General features: G+C 43.8%; 1 protein-coding gene across 2 annotated transcripts; it reads left to right on the top strand.

Moving 5' to 3' along the window:
• The first annotated feature begins 676 nt into the window (after positions 1 to 676).
• Positions 677 to 27,090, top strand: TP53I3 (tumor protein p53 inducible protein 3). Of its 2 annotated transcripts, none has more exons than XM_069728172.1 (6): positions 677 to 722; positions 3,615 to 3,757; positions 5,557 to 5,824; positions 5,907 to 6,119; positions 12,609 to 12,805; positions 24,695 to 27,090. In XM_069728172.1, the coding sequence occupies exons 1-6, from the start codon at positions 716 to 718 to the stop codon at positions 24,875 to 24,877; spliced, it is 1,011 nt and encodes a 336-aa protein (XP_069584273.1). In that variant the 5' UTR covers positions 677 to 715; the 3' UTR covers positions 24,878 to 27,090. The 2 variants fall into 2 exon arrangements, with proteins under 2 accessions (XP_069584273.1, XP_069584274.1); XM_069728173.1 differs by lacking the exon at positions 677 to 722 and adding an exon at positions 2,907 to 2,930.
• Positions 27,091 to 27,519: the final 429 nt, after the last annotated feature.

Genomic DNA, 27,519 nt, shown 5'->3' on the forward strand with positions numbered 1-27,519 from the left:
ACCCTTATAACTCCCTAACAAAAAAAAAAATTGGTTCCAAAATTATGCTGATGTAAAGGAGACATGTGGGAAATGTTACTTATTAAGTATTTTGTGTGACATATCTCTGTGATTTAATTGCATAAAAATTCAAAGTTTGAAAATTGCGAAATTTTCAAAATTTTCGCCAAATTTCCGTTTTTTTCACAAATAAACGCAGGTACTATCAAAGAAATTTTACCACTATCATGAAGTACAATATGTCACGAGAAAACAATGTCAGAATCACCAGGATCCGTTGAAGCGTTTTGGAGTTATAACCTCATAAAGGGACAGTGGTCAGAATTGTAAAAATTGGCCTGGTCATTGACGTGCAAACCACCCTTGGGGGTAAAGGGGTTAATAACTATGTTACTATGTTACTGAGGCTGAATCCAGTGTTCTTGTCCTGAGCCTCCACTAGGGGGCCTGACTGCAATACCATCAATCTGCATGATGCAGCTACTGGGATGGAACAAACCATTCCAATCTAAAAGGGAAGTAACAGAAGATCAGAAGCGAGAACTTTATTCTATATATAGAAACTGTACTTTGTTGTTCTAAAATGTTTATATGGTTAGTTTATGTAAAAAAAATACTAAACATGAAACTTCTCCTCCTCCCCCCTTAATGTAGAGTGGAACATTCCTGTCAGTAATGAGCTTGTTGGACTCTGCCCACAGTGACAGGGAGTAGCATGGAGGGTGAGTGCAGAGGGGTCTCTGGCTGGTGCAGACCCTGGGTGCTTGTAGTGAGTGCAGCATTGTGTGTTTGAGAGCAGCCTGGACTCAGTCTGTCTGCACCGACACATTGTAGCGAACTGTCAGAGCAGGAGGGAGATTGCTGACACTGTGGCATGTTACTTACCTTTGATTTCCCGAACTTGTAGCAAACTCTCAGCTGTGAGAAGTAATAGGTGCAGGTATAACAAGATCTCTGCTTGCAGAATCAGAATGGAATTGGCTGTATAAAATAAAAGCTTATAACCTGACGTTAACCTAAACCACATTTCGGGGGGTTTCAGCTTTCAAAAGAATAATTTATACAACCAATGGATGAATGTAACGTCAGGTTTTATGAGCTTTTATTTACATAACATGGATAAGCGACATAACTTCTGTTAGGGAGTGTAGTGCATGGAGGCCTATGGATAGGTCATTATGTACGGAGGACTATGGCGAATGCATTGTACTGTACGGAGGACTATGGGGAGTGTACTGTACGGAGAACTGAGGAGTGTATTGTACTGTACGGAGGACTATGGGGAGTGGATTGTACTATAGGGAGGATTATGGGGAGTATATTGTATTGTATGGAGGACTATGGGGAGTGCACTGTACTGTATTGAGGACTATGGCGAATGCATTGTACTGTACGGAGGACTATGGGGAGTGTACTGTACAGAGGACTATGGGGAGTGCACTGTACTGTATGGAGGACTATGGCGAATGCATTATACTGTACGGAGGACTATGGGGAGTGTACTGTACAGAGGACTATGGGGAGTGCACTGTACTGTATGGAGGACTATGGCGAATGCATTGTACTGTATGGAGGACTATGGGGAGTGCACTGTACTGTACAGAGGACTATGGGGAGTGCACTGTACTGTATGGAGGACTATGGCGAATGCATTGTACTGTATGGAGGACTATGGGGAGTGGATTGTACTGTATGGAGGATTATGGGGGGTGGATTGTACTGTATGGAGGACTATGGGGAGTGCATTGTACTGTATTGAGGAATATGGGGAGTGGATTGTACTGTATGGAGGATTATGGGGGGTGGATTGTACTGTATGGAGGACTATGGCGAATGCATTGTACTGTATGGAGGACTATGGGGAGTGTACTGTACGGAGGACTATGGGGAGTGCATTGTACTGTATTGAGGATTATGGGGAGTGGATTGTACTGTATGGAGGACTATGGGGAGTGGATTGTATTCTATGGAGGACTATGGGGAGTGGATTGTATTGTATTGAGGAATATGGGGAGTGGATTGTACTGTGTGGGGGACTATGGGGAGTGCATTGTACTGTATGGAGGACTATGGGGAGTGGATTGTACTGTATGGAGGACTATGGGGAGTGGATTGTACTGTATGGAGGACTATGGGGAGTGGATTGTACTGTATGGGGGACTATGGGGAGTGGATTGTACTGTATGGGGGACTATGGGGAGTGGATTGTACTGTATGGGGGACTATGGGGAGTTGATTGTACTGTATGGGGGACTATGGGGAGTGCATTGTACTGTATGGAGAATTATAGGAAGTGTATTGTACTGTATGGAGGGCTATTATAGTATTTGCAGGGCTAAGTGGGCTCATAATACTTTATCTAGGGCTATATAGGGGCCATTGTAGTATATGCAGAAATTATACAGTGTTAAGGTTTGCGTAGGGTCCATCATGCTGTGGTGGGACCAAAATACTGCTTGGGGGGCCATTATAAAGTGCGCTAAGCTGTGTGGCATACTTTGCTGGTTGAGTTGAGGTGGGCTACAGTAGGGTCATCATACTATTGTGTGTGGAGGAATTCACCATGGGGGGTATCATACAGTACTTGTGGAGCACTTTTGTTGACATCATACTTTATGGGGGCAATGAAAGGGGAATCTAGGGCTTCTGCAGGAGGAATATTACATTGTAAGGACTGTAAAATTGTGAGATCTGCTCCTTTGTGACTGCGCCGAATATTATTATTTTTCGAGAGGGGGTGAAAACTTCTGCTATGGGACCCCTTGATTTTTTTTTTTGTACGCCCCTGATAACTGGGTCAGGGCCTGTGCTCCTCCCATGCTACAGAAGCAAAACTGGCTGAACTAGCAGGATCAGGGAATGCATAGTTCGGGCCGTGCCATGGTGCCGCTGGCAAAAGCTGTCAATCATCAGGCTGTGCGCTCCTTCAGGTACTAAATGAGACAACGCCTATAAACTATAAGAGCCTTTAACACCTTCGTAACCAGGCACATTTCTCATTTTTGTGCTTATTTTATTTCCCCTCCTTCTGTCTCCAAGAGCCATAACTTGTTTTTCTTTCAACATGGCAGCACGAGGACTTATTTTTTTTGTGAAACAAGTTGTTCTTGTGCGAAAATGCAATCCGACAGGGTTCTTTGGATTTAGCGTTCACAACATTCAATTGTGCTGTAAAAATAACCTGATGATTCTTAAGCTCAGTACGGCCACAGGGACTCTAAACTTCTATCATTTTGTTGCTTTTTTTTTTTTTTTTTTTTTTGCTATTTTAAATGAAAAATTATATTTTTTTTTCTACTCTCTTAATGGTTTATATCTTACTTCCTGGAGTTCTATAATTCTCGTTTTTTGTGTGTTTTGCGCGGAGGGCTGCTATCTTCTACAGTATCACTGTATAGTACATAGAAAATGATCTACACGTCATATTACATTTTTTGACTGTATCGACGCAATCCGAAAAAAATGGCATTTCTGAAGTTTAGATTTTTTTTTTTTCCTTATTAGGTTTATTGGAGGGGTTATTATTTATTTATATTAATATATTGGGCTTTTACTAACAGGATGATACCAAACGTTTATTTTTTGACATAGTAGTTAATGCTTTTGCCTTGTAGGGAAAATGTTGGCAGCGTTCTTCGATAAACCTGGAGGCCCAGAAAATCTGTACATTAAGGAGGTTCCTCGTCCCATCCCAAAGGAAGGAGAAGTTCTGGTACAAGTCCATGCAAGTGCCCTGAATCGAGCGGATTTACTACAGGTGTGTTTCTTGTTAACTCCTTAAAAAGGATCTTTCTTCAGTTTGGTCACATTGTGGAATGGTAGCTGCAGAGTTGAATAAAATGTGTATATATATATATATATATATATATATATATATATATATATATATATATATATATATATATATATATTTATATATTTTTTAAAGTTATAGTTTGTGATAACTTCAAGTGGGCGTTATTACAGACTGTCGGCGTACACTTCTTCCCCTGCATGATGCTGACCAATCATAAACAGGCAGAAATACACAGCGGAAAGAAAGACACGCCCCCATGATAGTTTAGAAGAGGCTTTCTCCTGTGTGAGATGGAATCTGCTCTACTCATTGATCTCGCTGCAGAGCTGTGTGTAATTACAAAGTGCTGTAGGTAGCGCAGTCAGTGTGGGAGGACTGTCAGTTCAGTAGAGCTGACAGCACTGTGAGGAACGCATTACAGATGTGTTTGTAATTGGCTCAGCTCTGCTGTATTTCCCCACACTGGCGGAGATGAAAAGTGCTTGTAATTGCGCTCCTCTATATTATACTCCCATCACTTCGTAATCACATACAGATAATCAGTGAAATAAGTGAGGAGAGCAGACTGTCTGTCATTACATGTCTCACACAGGAGAAACTTTCCCTATGTTACTGTGGGGTAGTGTTTTTTTTCCCCCTGTATGTTGCTGCCTGCTTGTGATTGGTCAGCCTAATGCAGAAGAAGTACACGCCTTCAGTGTCAAATATCAGGTAACGCACGCTTGAAAGGTGGCAGCAAAAATTGGGGTAGCTTTTTTAGGGGGGAAGAAAGAGGATTATGTAAAGAGCATTGCTAACCAACATTTTGTTTACAGAATGGGTGAAACATGATGCCCAGAAAATAAACAGGCGACTCCTAGAAAATGCGAATCACACACATCTACCTTCTTACGGTGCTCCTCCTTCCACTAGTCTTCCTGCTGTCATACCGTTCCTGTCTTATGCTGCTTCTCCTGTCATTAGTCCTCTTGCTGTAGCACATTTCTCTCTTATGCTGTTCCTCCTGTCTCTAGCCTTGTGACTGCATGTACTGGTATAATTACCAGTACACTGTGCCTGTAAAGCAGAGCATCATGAAGAGGGAGCAGGGAGAATTCTCCTAGCATTGATAGAGCAACTCCCAGCTAAAGCTGCTGCCTCGCATGCAAGAGGTTGTGAGTTTGAATCCTGGGAAAGACCGCACTTTAATAAAAGCAAGGAATTAATTGGAGAATGTACAGAGCACGGATATGTTTGACCCTCTTAATGTAAAATTACATATACAGTAAGTGATTGTGGGAGTGGGCCATGGTTATTACCCATTTAAATGTGACGGCTAATATCAGTGGTATTGAAGTATATAGTATAAGTGATAAAATGATCACAAGTGCAAGCCCTCTAAAACAACCAAATAATAAAGCGAAATTTTTTTTTCAAATATGAAAAAAATGAAAAGTGGAATCACACACCGCTAAAAAAACTCAAATAAAAAAAAAAACCGTATTTGGTATTGCCGCACCCACAATTGTCCAATCTGTCAAAATTTTACAATTAATTATCCCAATCAGTAAAGGCCATAACGAGAAAGTGTGTGGTTTGTTTGTTTTTTTTTTTTTTTGTTTTGTTTTTCTTGGTCACCACAACTCTCCACCCCCCCAAAAAATTTGTAAGTCAGCTCACTATGCAAAAAAAAAGAAAAAAAAAAAAAGCTATGGCTCAGGGAAGGAGTGGGAAGAAAGGGGTTAAACAAGAGTAAGTCAGTACATTTATTGGTTTTCTAGAGAAGAGGAAGATACGTGCCACCCCCTGGTGCCAGCCAGATCCTGGGCCTCGAGGCTGCGGGGACGGTGGTGACGCTCGGTCCCGGGGATGTTGGACGGTGGAAGGTTGGAGATCGGGTGATGGCGCTTCTCACTGGAGGCGGTAATGCCCAGTACGTAGCGGTGCCTGCATGCCAGCTCCTGCCCATCCCGCCTGCTATGAGTGACGCTGACGCCGCTGCCATTCCTGAAGCCTGGCTCACAGCCTTCCAGCTCCTGCACCTCGTAGGTGAGTTTCTCTGCTGACGCCACGCACTTGCTGATCGGCTTTGTCGCCGGTTCCTGATCTTTATCATGTCCGGTCTTTACAGGTAAAGTCCAGAAAGGGGAGACGGTGCTGATACATGCCGGAGCCAGTGGCGTTGGTACGGCCGCCATCCAGCTGTGCCGCTTGGCTGGAGCAGTTCCCATCGTAACGGCAGGATCTTCAGAAAAAATTGAAATCGCCAAAAAACTTGGAGCTGCGGCCGGGTTCAATTATAAAGATGAGGATTTTGGGAAAAAATGCCTGGAGGCCACAAACAGTAAGTTCATCCATACACCTGTCTCAGAAACACCCCATTCATATGCTGCAGGGTTGTTCACCTTTGGGAACAATTATGTTTTTACTTCCATACATGTATTTGGTGCTAAAAATCATCTCTACAATTGGGTTTTGTTAAAAACATTGCACCATTTGACTTTTACAGGCTCTTTTTATTATTTCCCGGTACATTCAACTTTGCTGTGGTCATAAATCAGCTGAGAGGAGCTCAGAAACAGAAAAGGATTATAAATGCTCCCAGTCAGGACAAGCTCACTGATGGATTCTCAGTTAACTCATTCTGCAGCCTGCAATAGACGGGGCATCACAGAGGCTGTAGAAGGTCAACGATGCAAAAGGTTTAATGAAAGTCACTCACAAAAATGATTTATAGCCCCAAATACATGCATTTAAGTAAAAAGAAAGTCCCCAAATGTGCACAACCCCCTTTTAAACCCTACATGTATGTCTCTCTTTAAAGGGATGTAAAACCACAAACTGTTGATCACTTATTGAAAGAATATCATTGATAGGGGTGGCACCCCAACAAACACGCAGATGGGTGCACCCTATACCGCTCTTGATTGGAGCTGTGGTCGCCCATCACTGGCTATTTTTGGTTGTGTGACCCATACTTTTTATATGGGTCGATTTTTGATCCATGCGGGTCCCATCTTTCGATGATTAAAGTAAATTGTGGTCCATCTCATTTAAAGCGTTAAGAAAAATAAAGGTTGATGGTAATGAATTTAGTACCGTGGCGGTACGTGCGGTGCGCCGCGTTCGCTCGTTTTGTCTTCTGGTAATTGGTGGCTGCTCGTTCTCTTCCTTCTGAGAACTTGTCCGTCACTTGTGTAGTACTACCATTTTTCCAAACATGTTTGCTTTGGACGTCGGAGGGTTAAACAAACCTGGTGAGTCAGGCTGCCGCCGTAGCGCATTGTGATAAGTGCAGGGAGTGGCGGTTTTCTTTCATACATTAGTAAATATGCTGCGTGGGGTTGGTGGGGGGGCATTGTAGGAGTATGAGGTAGTGATCTGGCACGGGAGGTTCTCCGCTTCTCCAGCTGCCCATTGATGGGACACATGCCCATATGTGCACCATGATAAATATACAGCACATAATTAAAGTTTCTGCAATCCAGCATGTCCGACACGGCCATGACACCTGGAGAGAAGGCAGAAGTGGCTCATCACCACCTCTGTCTTTTCCTTTGGTGGTTATATAGCATTCATTGAGCACTATGCAGCAAACAGAAGTCCCACCACCAGAAAATTACCGTAAGTGTTACTCCCAGAAAGTTATTGCAATTACACATGTTTTGTTACACCCATGTTATTTCCCTTTTTTTTTTTTTTTTGCTATTGTTGTTCCAATACACACAGAGGGAGGAAAAAAGGTACATTGGACATAATTTCCCACAAAACCCCAAAAATTAGCCCGATGAAATTGTTGGCACCCTCAACTTAATATTTGGTTGCACACCCTTTGGAATAAATAACTGGAATCAATCACTTCCTACAACCACCAACAAGCTTCTTACACCTCTCAGCTGGGATTTTGGAGCACTCTTCTTTTGTAAACTTCTCCAGGTCTCTCCTATGTGAAGGCGCCTTCTCCCAACAGCAATTGTAAGATCTCTCCACAGGTGATCAATGGCATTTAGTTCCGGACTCATTGCCGCCACTTCAAAACTCTCCAGAGCTTTGCTTCATCTATTTCTGAGAGCTTCTTGAAGTATGTTTGGGGTCATTGTCCTGCTGGAAGACCCCTGACCTAGGACACAAACTCAGCTTTCTGACATCGTGACCCAAAATCCTATGGTAATCTTCAGACTTTATGATGCCTTGGACACAGTGAAAGCATCCAGTGCCAGAGGAAGCAAAGCAATCCCAAAACATCTTTGAACCTCCACCATATTTGACTGTATGTACGATGTTCTTTTCTTTGTAGGCCTCATTCTGTATTCTGTAAATTTTAGAATGATGTGCTTTACCAAAAACCTCTATCTTGGTCTCGTCTGTCTACAAGATGCTTTCCCAGGAGGATTTTGGCTTACTCATGTACATTTTAGCAAACTGCAGTCTAGCTTTTTTTTATGTCCCAGTGTCAGCAGTGGGGTTTTCTTTGAATTTCTTTGGAACTTGATTGAGGCTGCTTATCCACCACCCGGCTTTCCTTAAACTTTCTCTGCTGTCCACATCCAGGGAGATTAGCTACAGTGCCATGGGTTGTAAACTTCTTGATTATTTGTGCACCGTGAACAAAGGAACATCAAGATCTCTGGAGGTCGACTTGTGATGTTGAGATTGTTGATATTTTTCAACAATTTTGGTTCACAAGTGCTCAGTTTTCTTCTTCACTTTCGGTTCTCTATGCTTAGTGAGAGACACAGTTCAAAGATTGTGTTAACTTCTCCCCTTTTCATCTGATTTCAGGCATGATTTTCATATTGCCTGCACCTGTTACTTGCCACCAGTGAGTTTGAATGAGCATCACTTGCTTGGAAAAAAAAGTTGTTTACCCACAATTTTGAAAAGGTGCAAACAATTTTGTCCAGCTCATTTTTGAGGTTTTATATGAAATTATGTTTAATCCCTTTCTGACCTCGGACAGGATAGTACGTCTGAGGTCAGATCCCCTGCTTTGATGCAGGGCTCCGCGGTGAGCCCACATCAAAGCCGGGACATGTCAGCTGTTTTGAACAGCTGACATGTGCCCGTAATAGGCGCGGGCAGAATCGCGATCTGCCCGCACCTATTAACTAGTTAAATGCCGCTGTCAAACACAGACAGCGGCATTTAACTACCGCTTCCGGCCGGGCGTCACATGATCGGGGGTCGGCGATGCGTCAGGATGGTAACCATAGAGGTCCTAGAGACCTCTATGGTTACTGATCACCGGTGCCTGTGAGCGCCACCCTGTGGTCGGCGCTCACAGCACACCTCCATTTCTGCTACACAGCAGCGATCAGCAGATCACTGCTATGTAGCAGAGGCGATCGAGTTGTGCCTGCTTCTAGCCTCCCATAGAGGCTATTGAAGCATGGCAAAAGTAAAAAAAAAAAGTTAAAAAAAATGTGAAAAAAATATAAAAGTTTAAATCTTTCGCCCCAATCAAAATAAATCAATAATAAAAAATCAAATCTACACATATTTGGTATCGCCACGCTCAGAATTGCCCGATCTATCAATTAAAAAAAAAGCATTAACCTGATCGCTAAACGGCGTAGCGAGAAAAAATTTTGAAACGCCAGAATTACGTTTTTTAGGTCGCCGCGACATTGCATTAAAATGCAATAATGGGCGATCAAAAGAACGTATCTGCACCAAAATGCTATCATTAAAAACGTCATCTCGGCCCGCAAAAAATAAGCCCTCAATCGACCCCAGATCACGAAAAATGAAGACGCTACGAGTATCGGAAAATGGCGCCTTTTTTTTTTTTTTTTTTTAGCAAAGTTTGGAATTTTTTTTCACCACAGATAAAAAAATAACCTAGTCATGTTAGGTGTCTATGAACTCGTACTGACCTGGAGAATCATAATGGCAGGTCAGTGTTAGCATTTAGTGAACCTAGCAAAAAAGCCAAACAAAAAACAAGTGTGGGATTGCACTTTTTTTGCAATTTCACCGCACTTGGAATTTTTTTCCCGTTTTCTAGTACATGACTTGCTAAAACCAATGATGTTGTTCAAAAGTACAACTCGTCCCGCAAAAAATAAGCCCTCACATGGCCAAATTGGCGGAAAAATAAAAAAGTTATGGCTCTGGGAAGGAGGGGAGTGAAAAACGAACACGGAAAAACGAAAAATCCCAAGGTCATGAAGGGGTTAATTTGGCGTTTTTGTTTTTTGCGTTGTTTCAATGCACACACAAAGGAAATAAATGTGTGTAATTTCAATAATTTTCTGGAAGAAATACTTCATTTTCTGGAACAATTTCCTGGTGCAAATACTTTCGATCATGGCTGTGTGTGTGTGTGTATCCTATATCTCTACAAAAAAAGAATATAATAGTTCCCACAACATAACAAAATAAATAAAATAAAAACTGTCTTTTTAGGATTCATTTTTTTTCTATAGAGGATACATTTTATTACATATAACAGGAAAAACCTACATCCATTAGATACTTTAGACGCAATTGTAATAAATCTAAAAAAAAAAAAAAATACATTCAACAGGTTGTTGTGTGAAACATTAAGGCTGTGTGCACACGTTGCGTTTTTTTTCGCGTTTTTTCCTGATTAAAAACGCTATAAAACCGCAAAAAAACCGCATACAATAAGCATCCCATCATTTAGAATGAATTCCGCATGTTTTGTGCACGTGATGCGTTTTTTTTTCTGCGAAAAAAATGCATTGCGGTAAAAACTGCATCATGTTCATAAATTTTGCGTTTTTTTTTTTTTTTTTTGCGGATTTCAAACTACAAAATGCATTGGGAAGTGTCCGGGAAAAAAACCGCGGCAAAACTGCATGCAGATTTCTTGCGGATTTATTGCAGGAAATGTCCGTTTTTTTTTCTCAGGAATTTTCTGCGGGAAATCCTGAACGTGTGCACATAGCTTAACAGTACAAAATATAAACAAATAACTTTCCTCTAAAATTGCATATGAAAAATTAATTACAGTACCCAAAAAAGTGCAAAGTTTTATTTACATAAAACCGAGCCCCATACAGCCACGACAGTGAAAAAAAATACATTGCTTCTGAAACGGGGGAAGGCAAAAACAAACAAGCAAACTAAAAAAAATCTGATCACTAAAGGGTTATATGTGAGCTGTTTAACCCCTTAACAACTAAAGACACAACTTTCTAATGGCAATTAAGGGTACTTATTCCTCAGTGCCGCTTTTTAACGGCACTGAGAAATAAGCTTATGACCCCCACCAGCATTGGAAAATCTCCGAGGACTCGGCTACTGGGGGTAGCTGAGACCCCTGAGAACATGATTCGGGTGGGTTTTTACCGTCCCCAGTGTTGAGATTGCCGTTATTCACCAAACAACGGCGACCACACAAAAAGTATTTTTATTTTTTTTCCATCTATTTCTCTCTCCTCTGATATGATCTAGCATACCAGAGGAGAGGGAAATGGGGTTCTCCCGAAACGCTCCCTATCCGGTACATCCGGTGTCCCCTGGCCCTCGGTGTTGTCTTCCGGGAAGAAAATGGTGGAGATCTGCCAGTCAGGAACAATAGATTTTTCCTATTGGTCCATTTTGATCACTGTGATAGACCCCATCACAGTGATCAAAAAAAAAGTACCATAAATCAATCTCCCCTTTATCACCCCCTTAGTTAGGTAAAAATAATAAAATAAAAAAATTTATTTATTTCCATTAGTGTTGGAGTTATGGTTCTTGTGTTAGGGTGGTGTTGGGGTTAGTATTAGAGTTAGGGTTGGGGTTAGAATTGGGGGGTTTCCACTGTTTAGGTACATCAGGGGGTCTCCAAATGCGACATGGCGCGACCATTGATTCCAGCCAATTTTGCGTTCAAAAAGTCAAACGGTTGTCCCTCCCTTCTGAGCCCTGCCATGCGCCCAAACAGTAGCTTTCCCCCACATACGGGGTATCGGCGTACTCAGGAGAAATTGCACAACAATTTGTTGTCCATTTTCTCTTTAGACCCAAACTTTTTTTTTTTTTATTTTCACAAGGGCATCAAGTAAATTTTGGGTGAAAAAAGTAAAATGTTCATTTTTTTTTTTCCCTTCCACATTGCTTTATTTCTCATGAAGCACCTGAAGGGTCAATAAGCCTCTTGAATGTGGTTTTGCGCACCTTGAGGGGTGCAGTTTTTAGAATGGTGTCACTTTTGGGTATTTTCTGTCATATAAACTCTACACCCCCCCCCCCCCAAACCCACTTCCAATGTGAGGTGGCCCCTAAAGAAAAATGATTTTGTAAATTTTGTTGGAAAAATGAGAGATCGCTGGTCAACTTTCAACCCTTATAACGTCCTAACAAAAAAGAAATTGTTTCCAAAATTGTGCTGATGTAAAGTAGACATGTGGGAAATGTTATTTATTGACTATTTTGTGTGACACCACTCTCTGATTTAATGGCACAAAATTAGAAATTTTGAAAATTGCAAAATTTTCAAAATTTTTCCCAAATTTCCGTTTTTTTCATGAATAAACGCAAGTCTTATCGAAGAAATGTTACCACTAACATAAAGTACAATATGTCACGAAAAAACATTCTCAGAATCAATGGGATACATTGAAGCGTTCCAGAGCTATAAACTCCTATAGTGACAGTGGTCAGAATTGTCAAAATTGCCTCGGTCATTAAGTGCCAAATTGGCTCTGTCACTAAGGGGTTAAACAGTATGCGATGAGCTCCTGAGCGCCCTCTAGTGGCGGCTGCAGGCAGCCCGTTGTATTGCTATTCTGCAGTGTTTCACTGGTTTATTGAACTACTAATGTGACAGACCTTTATTATTTGGGATTATCCTGACCCTTCCATTTGGCTTTATCAGATGTTGGTGCGGATATCATCTTGGACTGTGTGGGCGCCGCTCACTGGGAGAAGAACTTGGAGTGTCTGAACACTGATGGCCGCTGGGTGGTTTATGGGCTGATGAGCTCTGGAGAGATTAATGGAGACTTGCTGGCAAAGCTGCTGTGGAAGCGAGGAAGCCTCATTGGCAGCCTTCTGAGGAACCGCTCCAGTGCGGTAAGTGACCACCCGATGTCGGGGTCCTATCATGGCCATCGCTTTCCGAGCCTCCTGAACAATGCAAGCTACAGCGAGCAAAGACCAGCGACATCTGCAGATTTATATCTAGAGGCACATAAAGCAAAGAAAAAACAAATTCTGAGCAAAGAACATGTCCAACCATACAAGTGCTGTGCGTGTGGTGCAAAATGTCTGCTCCATGCTTCACTATACAAAGGGACTGTCACATAGCCGGCTCGGTCTGGCCCACCGGAGGACGGGTGAACTCCTGGTGGGCCTCACCTCTACATAAGCACTTGTACAGACAAAAGCAGCATTTCATTATCCATATATCGAACTGTCCTTGTGTATTATATAGACTCGCCATTAATGTTGTGACACTGGGTAGTATAATGCTTACATGCAGCTGAACACTGGCCCCCAATGTTTGTGACACTGTGGACCCTTGGCACCCTAGTCTGACACTGCATGCCATTATAAATGCCCGGCATATGATTGTTATATACAGTGCAGTCACATGCCCGACCATGAACGGTTTAGACACATGCCGCCCATATCCAGTACAGCCACACTCCTGATATATATCTATAATATAACGCTGGGAGCGTCACTCTGTCCGAAGCCTTTATAGACTGCGCAAGCGCCGGCGCAGTCTGGCCCCCACAGAGTGACGCTCCCAGGAGATCGCGGTATGCGTAAGCACTGAACGCATACCGCGATCTCCACCGGAGAGTCAGGGACCGCCAGGAGGGTAAGTATATTCACCTTTCCCCGTTCCAGCGCTGCGTGCGGCTCCGTCTCCCGGCTCCTCTGCTGTGACAGTTCAGAGGGCGCGATGACGCGCTTAATGCGCGCCGGCGCCGCCCTCTGACTTACCAGTCACAGGCAGAGGAGCCGGAGTGTGTCTTCAAGAAAATGGCGCCGGAAAGTGTGGACTGCGCAGGCGCCGATTCCGGCAGCAGGAGGACGAAGAAAATGGGCGGAAAGGAATGGCGTAAGTAACAAATTGCTGTGGCATGAAGCTGTGGCACTTCATGCCACAGCAATTTGTTATTTACGCCACCTGATTCCTTTCCGCCGCCATTTTCTTGGTCCTGCTGGCGGAATCGGCGCCTGCGCAGTCCGCGCTTTCCGGCGCCATTTTCTTTAAGACACACTGCACTTCATGCCACAGCTATTTGTTACTTACGCCACCTGATACGGGGCATATACTATGGAGCATCTTATGGAGCAGCGTATGGGGCATATGGATGGGAGCAGCAAATTAAAGAACGGTGCCGCAGGATGAGAGCAGCACATGACAGAACGGGGACGCAGGATGGGAACAGCACATGACAGAACGGGGACGCAGGATGGGAACAGCACATGACAGAACGGGGGCGCAGGATGGGAGCAGCACATGACAGGATGGGGACGCAGGATGGAGCAGCACATACCAGGATGGAGACCATATACCAATATAAATGCTCGCCACCCGGGCGTAGAACGGGTTCAATAGCTAATATATATATATATATATATATATATAAATCAGTGATGCAAGACACCTACCCCCATATACAGTATAGCCACATTCCTCCTAATACATTGCCTGCCTCTATAAAAAATGTTTCCAAGAAACGAGGTGTGTAGACCGGCACTAGTAACGAGCGAACGTGCTCGGGTAAGGTGTTATCTGAGCATGCTCTGGTACTGACCGATAACTTTGGCATGCTCGAATACTGTGTTCAAGTCCCCACGGCTGCATGTGTTGGCTGTTGAACAACTGCGAGACATGCAGCCGCGGGGACTCGAACATATTATTCGAGCACTTCGAAAACACCTGATCTATCCGTCCATTTTGGAACTAAAACCAACAATAGTTAGCAGAGCTTATTTCTGATAAATACCATGACTGAGACCACCCAAATGCTCACCATACCATAAAAATAAAAAGCAGAGTAAAGCAATGGAGGGCTACACATTGAAATATAGGATGTTACTTTTCCGCTTGTAGTATAAGCCTCCAAGTGCCGACTACTGTGATCTACAATAGAAATATAAAGTAACCTATATGGACAAGGGCCCTCTTATCACGTGATGACGAGGAGATCGAGTTGCATTGTGGCCCAATGCGTGTTTCGCCCTAGCTTCATCAGGAAGATAGAACTTGAGATTTGGAGGATCCTGAAGTTGGAGGAAGATGCCGCATATGATAGACCCTCTGCAGAAATGTTACTAAAGGCCCCTTCACATTAAGCGACGCTGCAGCGATACCGACAACGATCCGGATCGCTGCAGCGTCGCTGTTTGGTCGCTGGAGAGCAGTCACACAGACCGCTCTCCAGCGACCAACTATGCCGGTAACCAGGGTAAACATCGGGTTACTAAGCGCAGGGCCGCGCTTAGTGACCCGATGTTTACCCTGGTTACCATCGTAAAAGTAAAAAAAAACCAAACACTACATACTTACCTTCCGCTGTCTGTCCTCCGGCGCTCTGCTTCCTGCACTGACTGTGAGCACAGCGGCTGGAAAGCAGAGCAGTGACGTCACCGCTGTGCTCTGCTTTCCGGCTGACCGGCGCTCACAGCCAGTGCAGGAAGCAGAGCGCCGGGGGACAGACACCGGAATGTAAGTATGTAGTGTTTATTTTTTTTTTTTACTTTTACGCTGGTAACCAGGGTAAACATCGGGTCACTAAGCGCGGCCCTGCGCTTAGTAACCCGATGTTTACCCTGGTTACCAGTGAAGACATCGCTGAATCGGTGTCACACACGCCGATTCAGCGATGTCTGTGGGAGATCCAGCGACGAAATAAAGTTCTGGACTTTCTGCTCCGACCAGCGACATCACAGCAGGATCCTGATCGCTGCCGCGTGTCAAACACAATGATATCGCTATCCAGGACGCTGCAACATCACGGACCGCTAGCGATATCGTTGTGAAGTTGTTTAGTGTGAAGGTACCTTTAGCCTCCATCAGATTGTCCGGCCGAGAGTGAAATCCAGGGGGAGGTGGACAAGTGCATGTGCACATGGAGTGTAGAAGTGTCCCGTCACCTTCCAGAGGAGCGTGCCACATCTGATGGATCCTGAATGTGATCTATTCAATCATGTCAACAGCTACCATTGAAGTATCAACAAAAAAAATTATATATATTTTTTTCATATCAATGTATAATATTTTTGAGGCTAGTCGCATTGTTTTCTCGGTCTTGGTTGGTATGTTTGGCATTTTGGAACGAAGTATGAGTTGAGCGAAATATACATATTTTGGTTATTCCCACACCCCATATACATTCTCTCATATACAGTATAGCATATGCCTGACACTATATATATATATATATATATATATATATATATATATATATATATATATATATATATATATATATATATATATATATATATATATAGCATATGACCGACACTGTATATGGGGGGCATATGACCGACACTGTATATGGGGGGGCATATGACCGACACTGTATATGGGGGGCATATGACCGACACTGTATATGGGGGGCATATGACCGACACTGTATATGGGGGGCATATGACCGACACTGTATATGGGGGGCATATGACCGACACTGTATATGGGGGGCATATGACCGACACTGTATATGGGGGGCATATGACCGACACTGTATGTGTATATATATATATATATATATATATATATATATATATATATATATATATATATATATATATATATATATATATATATATATATATATATATATATATATATATATATATATATATATATATATATATATACATATACTTATACTAGCTGAAGAGCCCAGCGTTGCCTGGGCATAGTAAATACGGTGGGGCAAAAAAGTATTTAGTCAGTCAGCAATAGTGCAAGTTCCACCACTTAAAAAGATGAGAGGCGTCTGTAATTTACATCATAGGTAGACCTCAACTATGGGAGACAAACTGAGAAAAAAAATCCAGAAAATCACATTGTCTGTTTTTTTAACATTTTTTTTGCATATTATGGTGGAAAATAAGTATTTGGTCAGAAACAAACAATCAAGATTTCTGGCTCTCACAGACCTGTAACTTCTTCTTTAAGAGTCTCCTCTTTCCTCCACTCATTACCTGTAGTAATGGCACCTGTTTAAACTTGTTATCAGTATAAAAAGACACCTGTGCACACCCTCAAACAGTCTGACTCCAAACTCCACTATGGTGAAGACCAAAGAGCTGTCAAAGGACACCAGAAACAAAATTGTAGCCCTGCACCAGGCTGGGAAGACTGAATCTGCAATAGCCAACCAGCTTGGAGTGAAGAAATCAACAGTGGGAGCAATAATTAGAAAATGGAAGACATACAAGACCACTGATAATCTCCCTCGATGTGGGGCTCCACGCAAAATCCCACCCCGTGGGGTCAGAATGATCACAAGAACAGTGAGCAAAAATCCCAGAACCACGCGGGGGGACCTAGTGAATGAACTGCAGAGAGCTGGGACCTATGTAACAAGGCCTACCATAAGTAACACACTACGCCACCATGGACTCAGATCCTGCAGTGCCAGACGTGTCCCACTGCTTAAGCCAGTACATGTCCGGGCCCGTCTGAAGTTTGCTAGAGAGCATTTGGATGATCCAGAGGAGTTTTGGGAGAATGTCCTATGGTCTGATGAAACCAAACTGGAACTGTTTGGTAGAAACACAACTTGTCGTGTTTGGAGGAAAAAGAATACTGAGTTGCATCCATCAAACACCATACCTACTGTAAAGCATGGTGGTGGAAACATCGTGCTTTGGGGCTGTTTCTCTGCAAAGGGGCCAGGACGACTGATCCGGGTACATGAAAGAATGAATGGGGCCATGTATCGTGAGATTTTGAGTGCAAACCTCCTTCCATCAGCAAGGGCATTGAAGATGAAACGTGGCTGGGTCTTTCAACATGACAATGATCCAAAGCACACCGCCAGGGCAACGAAGGAGTGGCTTCGTAAGAAGCATTTCAAGGTCCTGGAGTGGCCTAGCCAGTCTCCAGATCTCAACCCTATAGAAAACCTTTGGAGGGTGTTGAAAGTCCGTGTTGCCAAGCGAAAAGCCAAAAACATCACTGCTCTAGAGGAGATCTGCATGGAGGAATGGGCCAACACACCAACAACAGTGTGTGGCAACCTTGTGAAGACTTACAGAAAACGTTTGACCTCTGTCATTGCCAACAAAGGATATATTACAAAGTATTGAGATGAAATTTTGTTTCTGACCAAATACTTATTTTCCACCATAATATGCAAATAAAATGTTAAAAAAACAGACCATGTGATTTTCTGGATTTTTTTTTTCTCAGTTTGTCTCCCATAGTTGAGGTCTACCTATGATGTAAATTACAGACGCCTCTCATCTTTTTAAGTGGTGGAACTTGCACTATTGCTGACTGACTAAATACTTTTTTGCCCCACTGTATCTGTGGTTAGTTATAGCACGTCACTTCTCTTATTTTCCCATCACGCCTCTCATTTTCCCAATCACATCTTTAATTTTCCCCCTCACATCTCTCATTTTCTCCCTCACACCTCTCATTTTCTCCCTCACTCCTCTCATTCCCGCCTAACACTTGTCATTTCGACCTCACATCTGTCATTTTCCGATCACTACACTATTTTCCCTCACTCCTCTCATTTTGCACTCACACCTTTTCATTTTCACCTCAGTATATACATGTTTGTCATCTCCCTTATATATAGGTTACATCTGTATGTCATCTCCTGTATATAGTATATACCTGTGTCATCTCCCCTGTATATAGTATATATCTGTGTGTCATCTCCTCCTGTATATAGTATATACCTGTATGTCATCTTCTATATATAGCATATACCTGTATGTCATCTCCTCCTGTATATAGTATATACCTGTAGGTAATCTGCTCCTGTATATAGTATATACCTGTGTCATCTCCTCCTGTATATAGTATATACCTGTATGTCATCTCCTCCTGTATATAGTATGTACCTGTATGTCATCTCCTCCTTTATATAGTATATACCTGTGTGTCATCTCTCCTGTATATAGTATATATCTGTGTGTCATCTCCTCCTATATATAGTATATACCTGTATGTAATCTCCTCCTATATATAGTATATACCTGTATGTCATCTCCTTCTATATATAGTATATACCTGTATGTCATCTCCTCCTGTATATAGTATATACCTGTATGTCATCTCCTCCTGTATATAGTATATACCTGTGTCATCTCCCCTGTATATAGTATATATCTGTGTGTCATCTCCTCCTGTATATACTATATACCTGTATGTCATCTTCTATATATAGCATATACCTGTATGTCATCTCCTCCTGTATATAGTATATACCTGTAGGTAATCTGCTCCTGTATATAGTATATACCTGTGTGCCATCTCCTCCTGTATATAGTATATACCTGTATGTCATCTCCTTTATATAGTATATACCTGTGTGTCATCTCTCCTCTATATAGTATATATCTGTGTGTCATCTCCCCTGTATATAGTATATACCTGTGTGATCTCCTGTATTAGACCTCGTTAACACGTTATTTGCTCAGTATTTTTACCTCAGTATTTGTAAGATAAATTGGCAGCCTGATAAATCCCCAGCCAACAGGAAGCCCTCCCCCCTGGCAGTATATATTAGCTCACACATGCACATAATAGACAGGTCATGTGACTGACAGCTGCCGTATTTCCTATATGGTACATTTGTTGCTCTTGTAGTTTGTCTGCTTATTAATCAGATTTTTATTTTTGAAGGCTAATACCAGACTTGTGTGTGTTTTAGGGCGAGTTTCGTCTGTCAAGTTGGGTGTGTTGAGTTGTGTGTGGCGACATGCATGTAGCGACTTTTGTGAGATGAGTTTTGTGTGGCAACAGGCGTGTAGCAACTTTTTGTGTGTCGAGTTGCATGTGACAGGTTAGTGTAGCAAGTTGTGTGCAGCAAGTTTTGCGCGTGGTGAGTTTTATGTCTGGTGCCTTTTGAGTAGGTGCAAGTTTTGTGTGAGGCAACTTTTGCATGTGTTGCAAATTTTGTGCATGTGGCAATTTTTCCGCGTGTGCAAGTTTTGCGTGTGGCGAGTTTTCCATGAGGTGAGTTTTGCACTTGTGGCGAGTTTTGCGTGAGCCTAGTTTTTGCATGTGGCGAGTTTTGCGCGTGGTGAGTTTTGAGTGGCGACTTTTGTGTTTCGACTTTTATGTGGCAAGGTTGGTGTATGTGTGGTGAAATGTGTGCTGATGGTGGTATATGTGTTCAAGCATCTGGTAGTGTGTGGCGCATTTTGTGTGTGTGTTCATATCCCCGTGTGTGGTGAGTATCTCATGTCGGGGCCCCACCTTAGCAACTGATCGGTATATACTCTTTGGCGCCATCGCTCTCATTCTTTAAGTCCCCCTTGTTCACATCTGGCAGCTGTCAATTTGCCTCCAACACTTTTCCTTTCACTTTTCCCCATTATGTAGATAAGGGAAAAATAGTTTGGTGAATTGGAAAGCGCGGGGTTAAAATTTCACCTCACAACATAGCCTATGACGCTCTCAGGGTCCAGACGTGTGACTGTGCAAAATTTTGTGGCTGTAGGTGCGACGGTGCAGATGCCAATCCCGGACATACAAACACACACACACACACACATTCAGCTTTATATAGTAGATGGGGGGCATATGCCTGACACTGTATGTGTATATATATATATATATATATGAAATTTGTCAGGTCTTTTATTGTTTTAATACTGATGATTTTGGCATACAACTCCTGATAACCCAAAAAACCTGTCTCAATAAATTAGCATATTTCACCCATCCAATCAAATAAAAGTGTTTTTTAATAACAAACAAAAAAACCATCAAATAATAATGTTCAGTTATGCACTCCATACTTGGTCGGGAATCCTTTGGCAGAAATGACTGCTTCAATGCGGCGTGGCATGGAGGCAATCAGCCTGTGACACTGCTGAGATGTTATGGAGGCCCAGGATGCTTCAATAGCGGCCTTAAGCTCATCCAGAGTGTTGGGTCTTGCGTCTCTCAACTTTCTCTTCACAATATCCCACAGATTCTCTATGGGGTTCAGGTCAGGAGAGTTGGCAGGCCAATTGAGCACAGTAATACCATGGTCAGTAAACCATTTACCAGTGGTTTTGGCACTGTGAGCAGGTGCCAGGTCGTGCTGAAAAATGAAATCTTCATCTCCATAAAGCATTTCAGCCGATGGAAGCATGAAGTGCTCCAAAATCTCCTGATAGCTAGCTGCATTGACCCTGCCCTTGATGAAACACAGTGGACCAACACCAGCAGCTGACATGGCACCCCACACCATCACTGACTGTGGGTACTTGACACTGGACTTCAGGCATTTTGGCATTTCCTTCTCCCCAGTCTTCCTCCAGACTCTGGCATCTTGATTTCCGAATGACATGCAAAATTTGCTTTCATCAGAAAAAAGTACTTGGGACCACTTAGCAACAGTCCAGTGCTGCTTCTCTGTAGCCCAGGTCAGGCGCCTCTGCCGCTGTTTATGGTTCAAAAGTGGCTTTACCTGGGGAATGCGGCACCTGTAGCCCATTTCCTGCACACACCTGTGCCCTATATATATATATATATATATATATATATATATATATATATATATATATATATATATATATATATATATATATATATATATATATATATATATATAGGGCATATGCCTGACACTGTATATGGGGGGCATATGCCTGACACTGTATATGGGGGACATACGCCTGACACTGTATATGGGGGGGCATATGCCTGACACTGTATATGGGGGACATACGCCTGACACTGTATATGGGGGGCATATGCCTGACACTGTATATGGGGGGCATATGACCGACACTGTATATGGGGGACATACGCCTGACACTGTATATGGGGGGCATACGCCTGACACTGTATATGGGGGGCATACGCCTGACACTGTATATGGGGGGCATATGCCTGACACTGTATATGGGGGGCATATGACCGACACTGTATATGGGGGGCATACGCCTGACACTGTATATGGGGGACATACGCCTGACACTGTATATGGGGGGCATATGCCTGACACTGTATATGGGGGGCATATGACCGACACTGTATATGGGGGGCATACGCCTGACACTGTATATGGGGGGCATATGACCGACACTGTATATGGGGGGCATATGACCGACACTGTATATGGGGGGCATATGACCGACACTGTATATGGGGGGCATATGACCGACACTGTATATGGGGGGCATATGACCGACACTGTATATGGGGGACATACGCCTGACACTGTATATGGGGGGCATATGCCTGACACTGTATATGGGGGGCATATGACCGACACTGTATATGGGGGACATACGCCTGACACTGTATATGGGGGGCATATGCCTGACACTGTATATGGGGGGCATATGACCGACACTGTATATGGGGGGCATATGACCGACACTGTATATGGGGGACATACGCCTGACACTGTATATGGGGGGCATATGTCTGACACTGTATATGGGGGACATACGCCTGACACTGTATATGGGGGACATACGCCTGACACTGTATATGGGGGGGCATATGCCTGACACTGTATATGGGGGACATATGCCTGACACTGTATATGGGGGGGCATATGCCTGACACTGTATATGGGGGGCATATGACCGACACTGTATATGGGGGGCATATGACCGACACTGTATATGGGGGGCATATGACCGACACTGTATATGGGGGGCATATGACCGACACTGTATATGGGGGGCATATGACCGACACTGTATATGGGGGGCATATGACCGACACTGTATATGGGGGGCATATGACCGACACTGTATATGGGGGGCATATGACCGACACTGTATATGGGGGACATACGCCTGACACTGTATATGGGGGGCATATGCCTGACACTGTATATGGGGGGCATATGACCGACACTGTATATGGGGGACATACGCCTGACACTGTATATGGGGGGCATATGCCTGACACTGTATATGGGGGGCATATGACCGACACTGTATATGGGGGGCATATGACCGACACTGTATATGGGGGACATACGCCTGACACTGTATATGGGGGGCATATGTCTGACACTGTATATGGGGGACATACGCCTGACACTGTATATGGGGGACATACGCCTGACACTGTATATGGGGGGGCATATGCCTGACACTGTATATGGGGGACATATGCCTGACACTGTATATGGGGGGGCATATGCCTGACACTGTATATGGGGGGCATATGACCGACACTGTATATGGGGGGCATATGACCGACACTGTATATGGGGGGCATATGACCGACACTGTATATGGGGGGCATATGACCGACACTGTATATGGGGGGCATATGACCGACACTGTATATGGGGGGCATATGACCGACACTGTATATGGGGGGCATATGACCGACACTGTATATGGGGGGCATATGACCGACACTGTATATGGGGGGCATATGACCGACACTGTATATGGGGGGCATATGACCGACACTGTATATGGGGGGCATACGCCTGACACTGTATATGGGGGGCATACGCCTGACACTGTATATGGGGGGCATACGCCTGACACTGTATATGGGGGGCATACGCCTGACACTGTATATGGGGGGCATACGCCTGACACTGTATATGGGGGGCATATGACCGACACTGTATATGGGGGGCATATGACCGACACTGTATATGGGGGGCATATGACCGACACTGTATATGGGGGGCATATGACCGACACTGTATATGGGGGGCATATGACCGACACTGTATATGGGGGGCATATGACCGACACTGTATATGGGGGGCATATGACCGACACTGTATATGGGGGGCATATGACCGACACTGTATATGGGGGGCATATGACCGACACTGTATATGGGGGGCATATGACCGACACTGTATATGGGGGGCATATGACCGACACTGTATATGGGGGGCATATGACCGACACTGTATATGGGGGGCATATGACCGACACTGTATATGGGGGGCATACGCCTGACACTGTATATGGGGGGCATACGCCTGACACTGTATATGGGGGGCATACGCCTGACACTGTATATGGGGGGCATACGCCTGACACTGTATATGGGGGGCATACGCCTGACACTGTATATGGGGGGCATATGACCGACACTGTATATGGGGGGCATATGACCGACACTGTATATGGGGGGCATATGACCGACACTGTATATGGGGGGCATATGACCGACACTGTATATGGGGGGCATATGACCGACACTGTATATGGGGGGCATATGACCGACACTGTATATGGGGGGCATACGCCTGACACTGTATATGGGGGGCATACGTCTGACACTGTATATGGGGGGCATACGTCTGACACTGTATATGGGGGACATACGCCTGACACTGTATATGGGGGACATATGCCTGACACTGTATATGGGGGGCATACGCCTGACACTGTATATGGGGGGGCATACGCCTGACACTGTATATGGGGGGCATACGCCTGACACTGTATATGGGGGGCATACGCCTGACACTGTATATGGGGGGCATATGACTTGCACTGTATATGGGGGCACGTGCCTCTCGTGTACAGTGTGGCCCGTATCCTCGTATGGCGGGCGGCTCCTCCAGCCTTTCCTCCTGAGTTCTTCCTCCATGAGCCGGCATTATGAAATGATGCTTTCACCTTATCCCAGCCCTGACTATGTCCCTTTTATAAAGCCGAGGAAACCTTATTAACCGCTTCCCGGTGGGCGATCCCGCTCGCTGTGATTCGGGTGGTGACGTTTCGGCCTCGTTACGTCCAGGTCACTGGGGAATGGCGCTCATTGCCGGGACTGTACTCCTGTAATAACTGCTTGTTCTCTCTGTGTCGCAGTATAAAGCGGAGCTGGTGCGGGCGTTTACGGAGCAGGCGCTGCCTCATTTTGCCGCCGGGAGTCCCATTCACCTGCGGCCAATAGTGGACAGTACGTTCCCTCTGCAGAAGATCGCCGATGCCCACCAGCGCATGGAAGACAACAAGAACACCGGGAAAATCGTCCTTCAGATCCCTGTGTAACAGTGGAAGAGAAAATGGCCGCCTCGTCTCCGCAGGTCACAATGTAGATCATAGTTTACTACCGACGGGTGAATGACGGGAACAGATACGCCCGCCGGTCACCGCCATATAAATGTACAGAGAACGCACTGACATGTCTGCTTCACTAACTTCCAGCCTGTCCTATGAAATCACAATGGTAAAGCTTCTTGTCTCTGATTTATGCCATTCCTCTGTTATTCCTCCTGGAAATATATATGAATTGATCTCTGTGTGTTCCCGCACCCCACACTATTGGGGAAGGTCTCCAAATGACCTCAAGAGAGGTGACATGAGCGCTTTACAAGCATCTGCTTTTTAAAGATGGTTCCCATTCCTGTTAATGGACAATAACGACCCCCAAAGACTGGTGCTACACGTGGCTTCAAAGGGTTAATCATAAATGGATATTGTCATAGTGCTTGTAAATACAAGCAATATAGCAATTTACTGCCTATCAAAATTTTCATCCATTGCTGAGATATTGACACTTTTTTTTTTCCCCCTTTTGTTTACACCTTGTTGCCTTGGAGACCGACCACTGCTGCTACACAGCGGAACATGTGCAGCGCTTACAAACTCAATTCTGTTAAGCTTGTAAGCGGTGTTTTGAAGCTGACCAGGAGGGCACGGTTACCTCCTCATCCCGTGCTCCGCTTCATTGCAGTGATTACAAACTAAACAGGAGAGGTGGTCGGTCACCTTGGAAACAATATGTAAACAAAAGAAGAAAACTGTTAATATCTCAAGAACGGCTGAAAATTTTAATAAGCAGTAAATTGCAAAAGTGCTTGTTTTTACGGGCACTAGCTGACAATACCCATCTATGAAAGCGAGCACAACCCTTAACTAGAAAATCCAGAGAAATCCGACAATCCCGTTATATATCAGCTTGAAACTTTGTGAAACTGCTGCAATAAATTCCACTGCACCTGCAGGTTCCTATATTGAGCACGTATACAATATTTTATGACTATTGCATTGGGGGTATAACTTTAAAGGGACTCTGTCACCTGAATTTGGAGGGAACAATCTTCAGCCATGGAGGCGGGTTTTTGGGGTTTTTGATTCACCCTTTTCTTACCCGCTGGCTGCATGCTGGCTGCAATATTGGATTGAAGTTCATTCTCTGTCCTTCGTAGTACATGCCTGCACAAGGCAAGATTGCCTAGCGCAGGCGTGTACTATGAAGGACAGAGAATGAACTTCAATCCAATATTGCAGCCAGCATGCAGCCAGCGGGTAAGGAAAGGGTGAATCAAAAACCCCAAAAACCCGCCTCCATGGCTGAAGATTGTTCCCTCCAAATTCAGGTGACAGTGTCCCTTTAAATTCTTGTAAATGCCCTTGTTTTGCCTGTAAATGTCCCCTTCACTGCCTAAAACATGTCTTTTAAGGAAAATTTGCACCAATTCCCGGTTAGGTTCAAAGAACCAAAATCCTAAAACCTGAGACTTGAATTTAAAGGGGACCTGTCACTTGCCATAAACATGTACTTTTTGTATCTTATCTAAATGCAGTTGTTCTGCGGAGTCTATTGTTGTTTTTTCTTTTGTCCCTGCGCTTTTCCATTCCTGAGATACGACCCCCTTCTTCTCAGTATGTAAATCTACTCTCTTTAGCCAAGTGGGCGTGGTCTTCTTGAACACCTCGCCCACTTGCTAACCATGCTGGATTTAGTTAAAGGAAAGAAGGGGCCATATCTCAGGAACGGAAAAAGAAAAAAGCCGAATTCACGAGAACGGCGGCATTTACACCTCCTAAAAAAAATATATATATATGACATCTTTTTTTGGCATATGATGAGTCTCCCTTTAAAGAGTCAGTGCTTTTCCTCGGTGTGGTAAAACAAGCCTCAAATTCAAAACTAAGCATTTTGCTACACATGGCCAGTGTATATTTAACATATCTCTCTCTTAGATGATCCTGTCGCCTTTCATTCATTCTGGTCCCATTTTTTTTTTCATCTTTACACTCCATGGAGAAATCACAGACTGCGACAGACAGTGTGTAATTAAAAGTCCCAGCCATGCTCCCTCCACTGCCCATCACACAGAAGGGATAGTCCGGTTGTAATCAGTGCTGGTCTATCTATATAGTTTTCTACAGATTACGGGAACACTATGGTGGTTGTATTTGATATACATTTCTTTTATATACTGCTATAATAATCAATAAATCTTTTCTACACCTTGCTTAAGATTTCTGTGCATAAATTGATCCTGCTTTGCACTGATGAGGGGCAAACCCCCCCGAAACATTCGTCTGCAAATGGAGTTTCTGGTTTGGCTTCTTAGCTTCTTAGTCATATGGCAAAGCTCATTAAACCGTCAATATTGACTTTTAGGATTGCTGCATCCAATAGGAGGCAATACTTTTTTTTTTTTTCCTCTCAAGAACAGATTTACACATTTAAATTTCCCAAAGATCGTTACATGCAAGGCCTATAAGTCTCCTTACGCCGGCTTGGCACTCTCCACACTTAGAAACTTTCCACCTTTAGGTACCTTTAAGTATTACTGGTTGTCTTAAGAATTTTCTGCCACAATGAGTGCACTTGGACAAATTATCAAGATCCACTGCTGGCATCTGCCAGAACAATTGCCGAATGTCTCCCATAGAGC

This window comes from Ranitomeya imitator, chromosome 5 (genome assembly GCF_032444005.1).
Source record: "Ranitomeya imitator isolate aRanImi1 chromosome 5, aRanImi1.pri, whole genome shotgun sequence".
NCBI classification, from domain to species: Eukaryota; Metazoa; Chordata; class Amphibia; order Anura; family Dendrobatidae; genus Ranitomeya; species Ranitomeya imitator.

Coding starts and splice junctions, on each gene's coding strand:
- TP53I3 (XM_069728172.1), top strand. Junction 3,758..5,556: donor ATCGAGCGGATTTACTACAG/GTGTGTTTCTTG, acceptor TTGGTTTTCTAG/AGAAGAGGAAGATACGTGCC. Junction 5,825..5,906: donor CCAGCTCCTGCACCTCGTAG/GTGAGTTTCTCT, acceptor CGGTCTTTACAG/GTAAAGTCCAGAAAGGGGAG.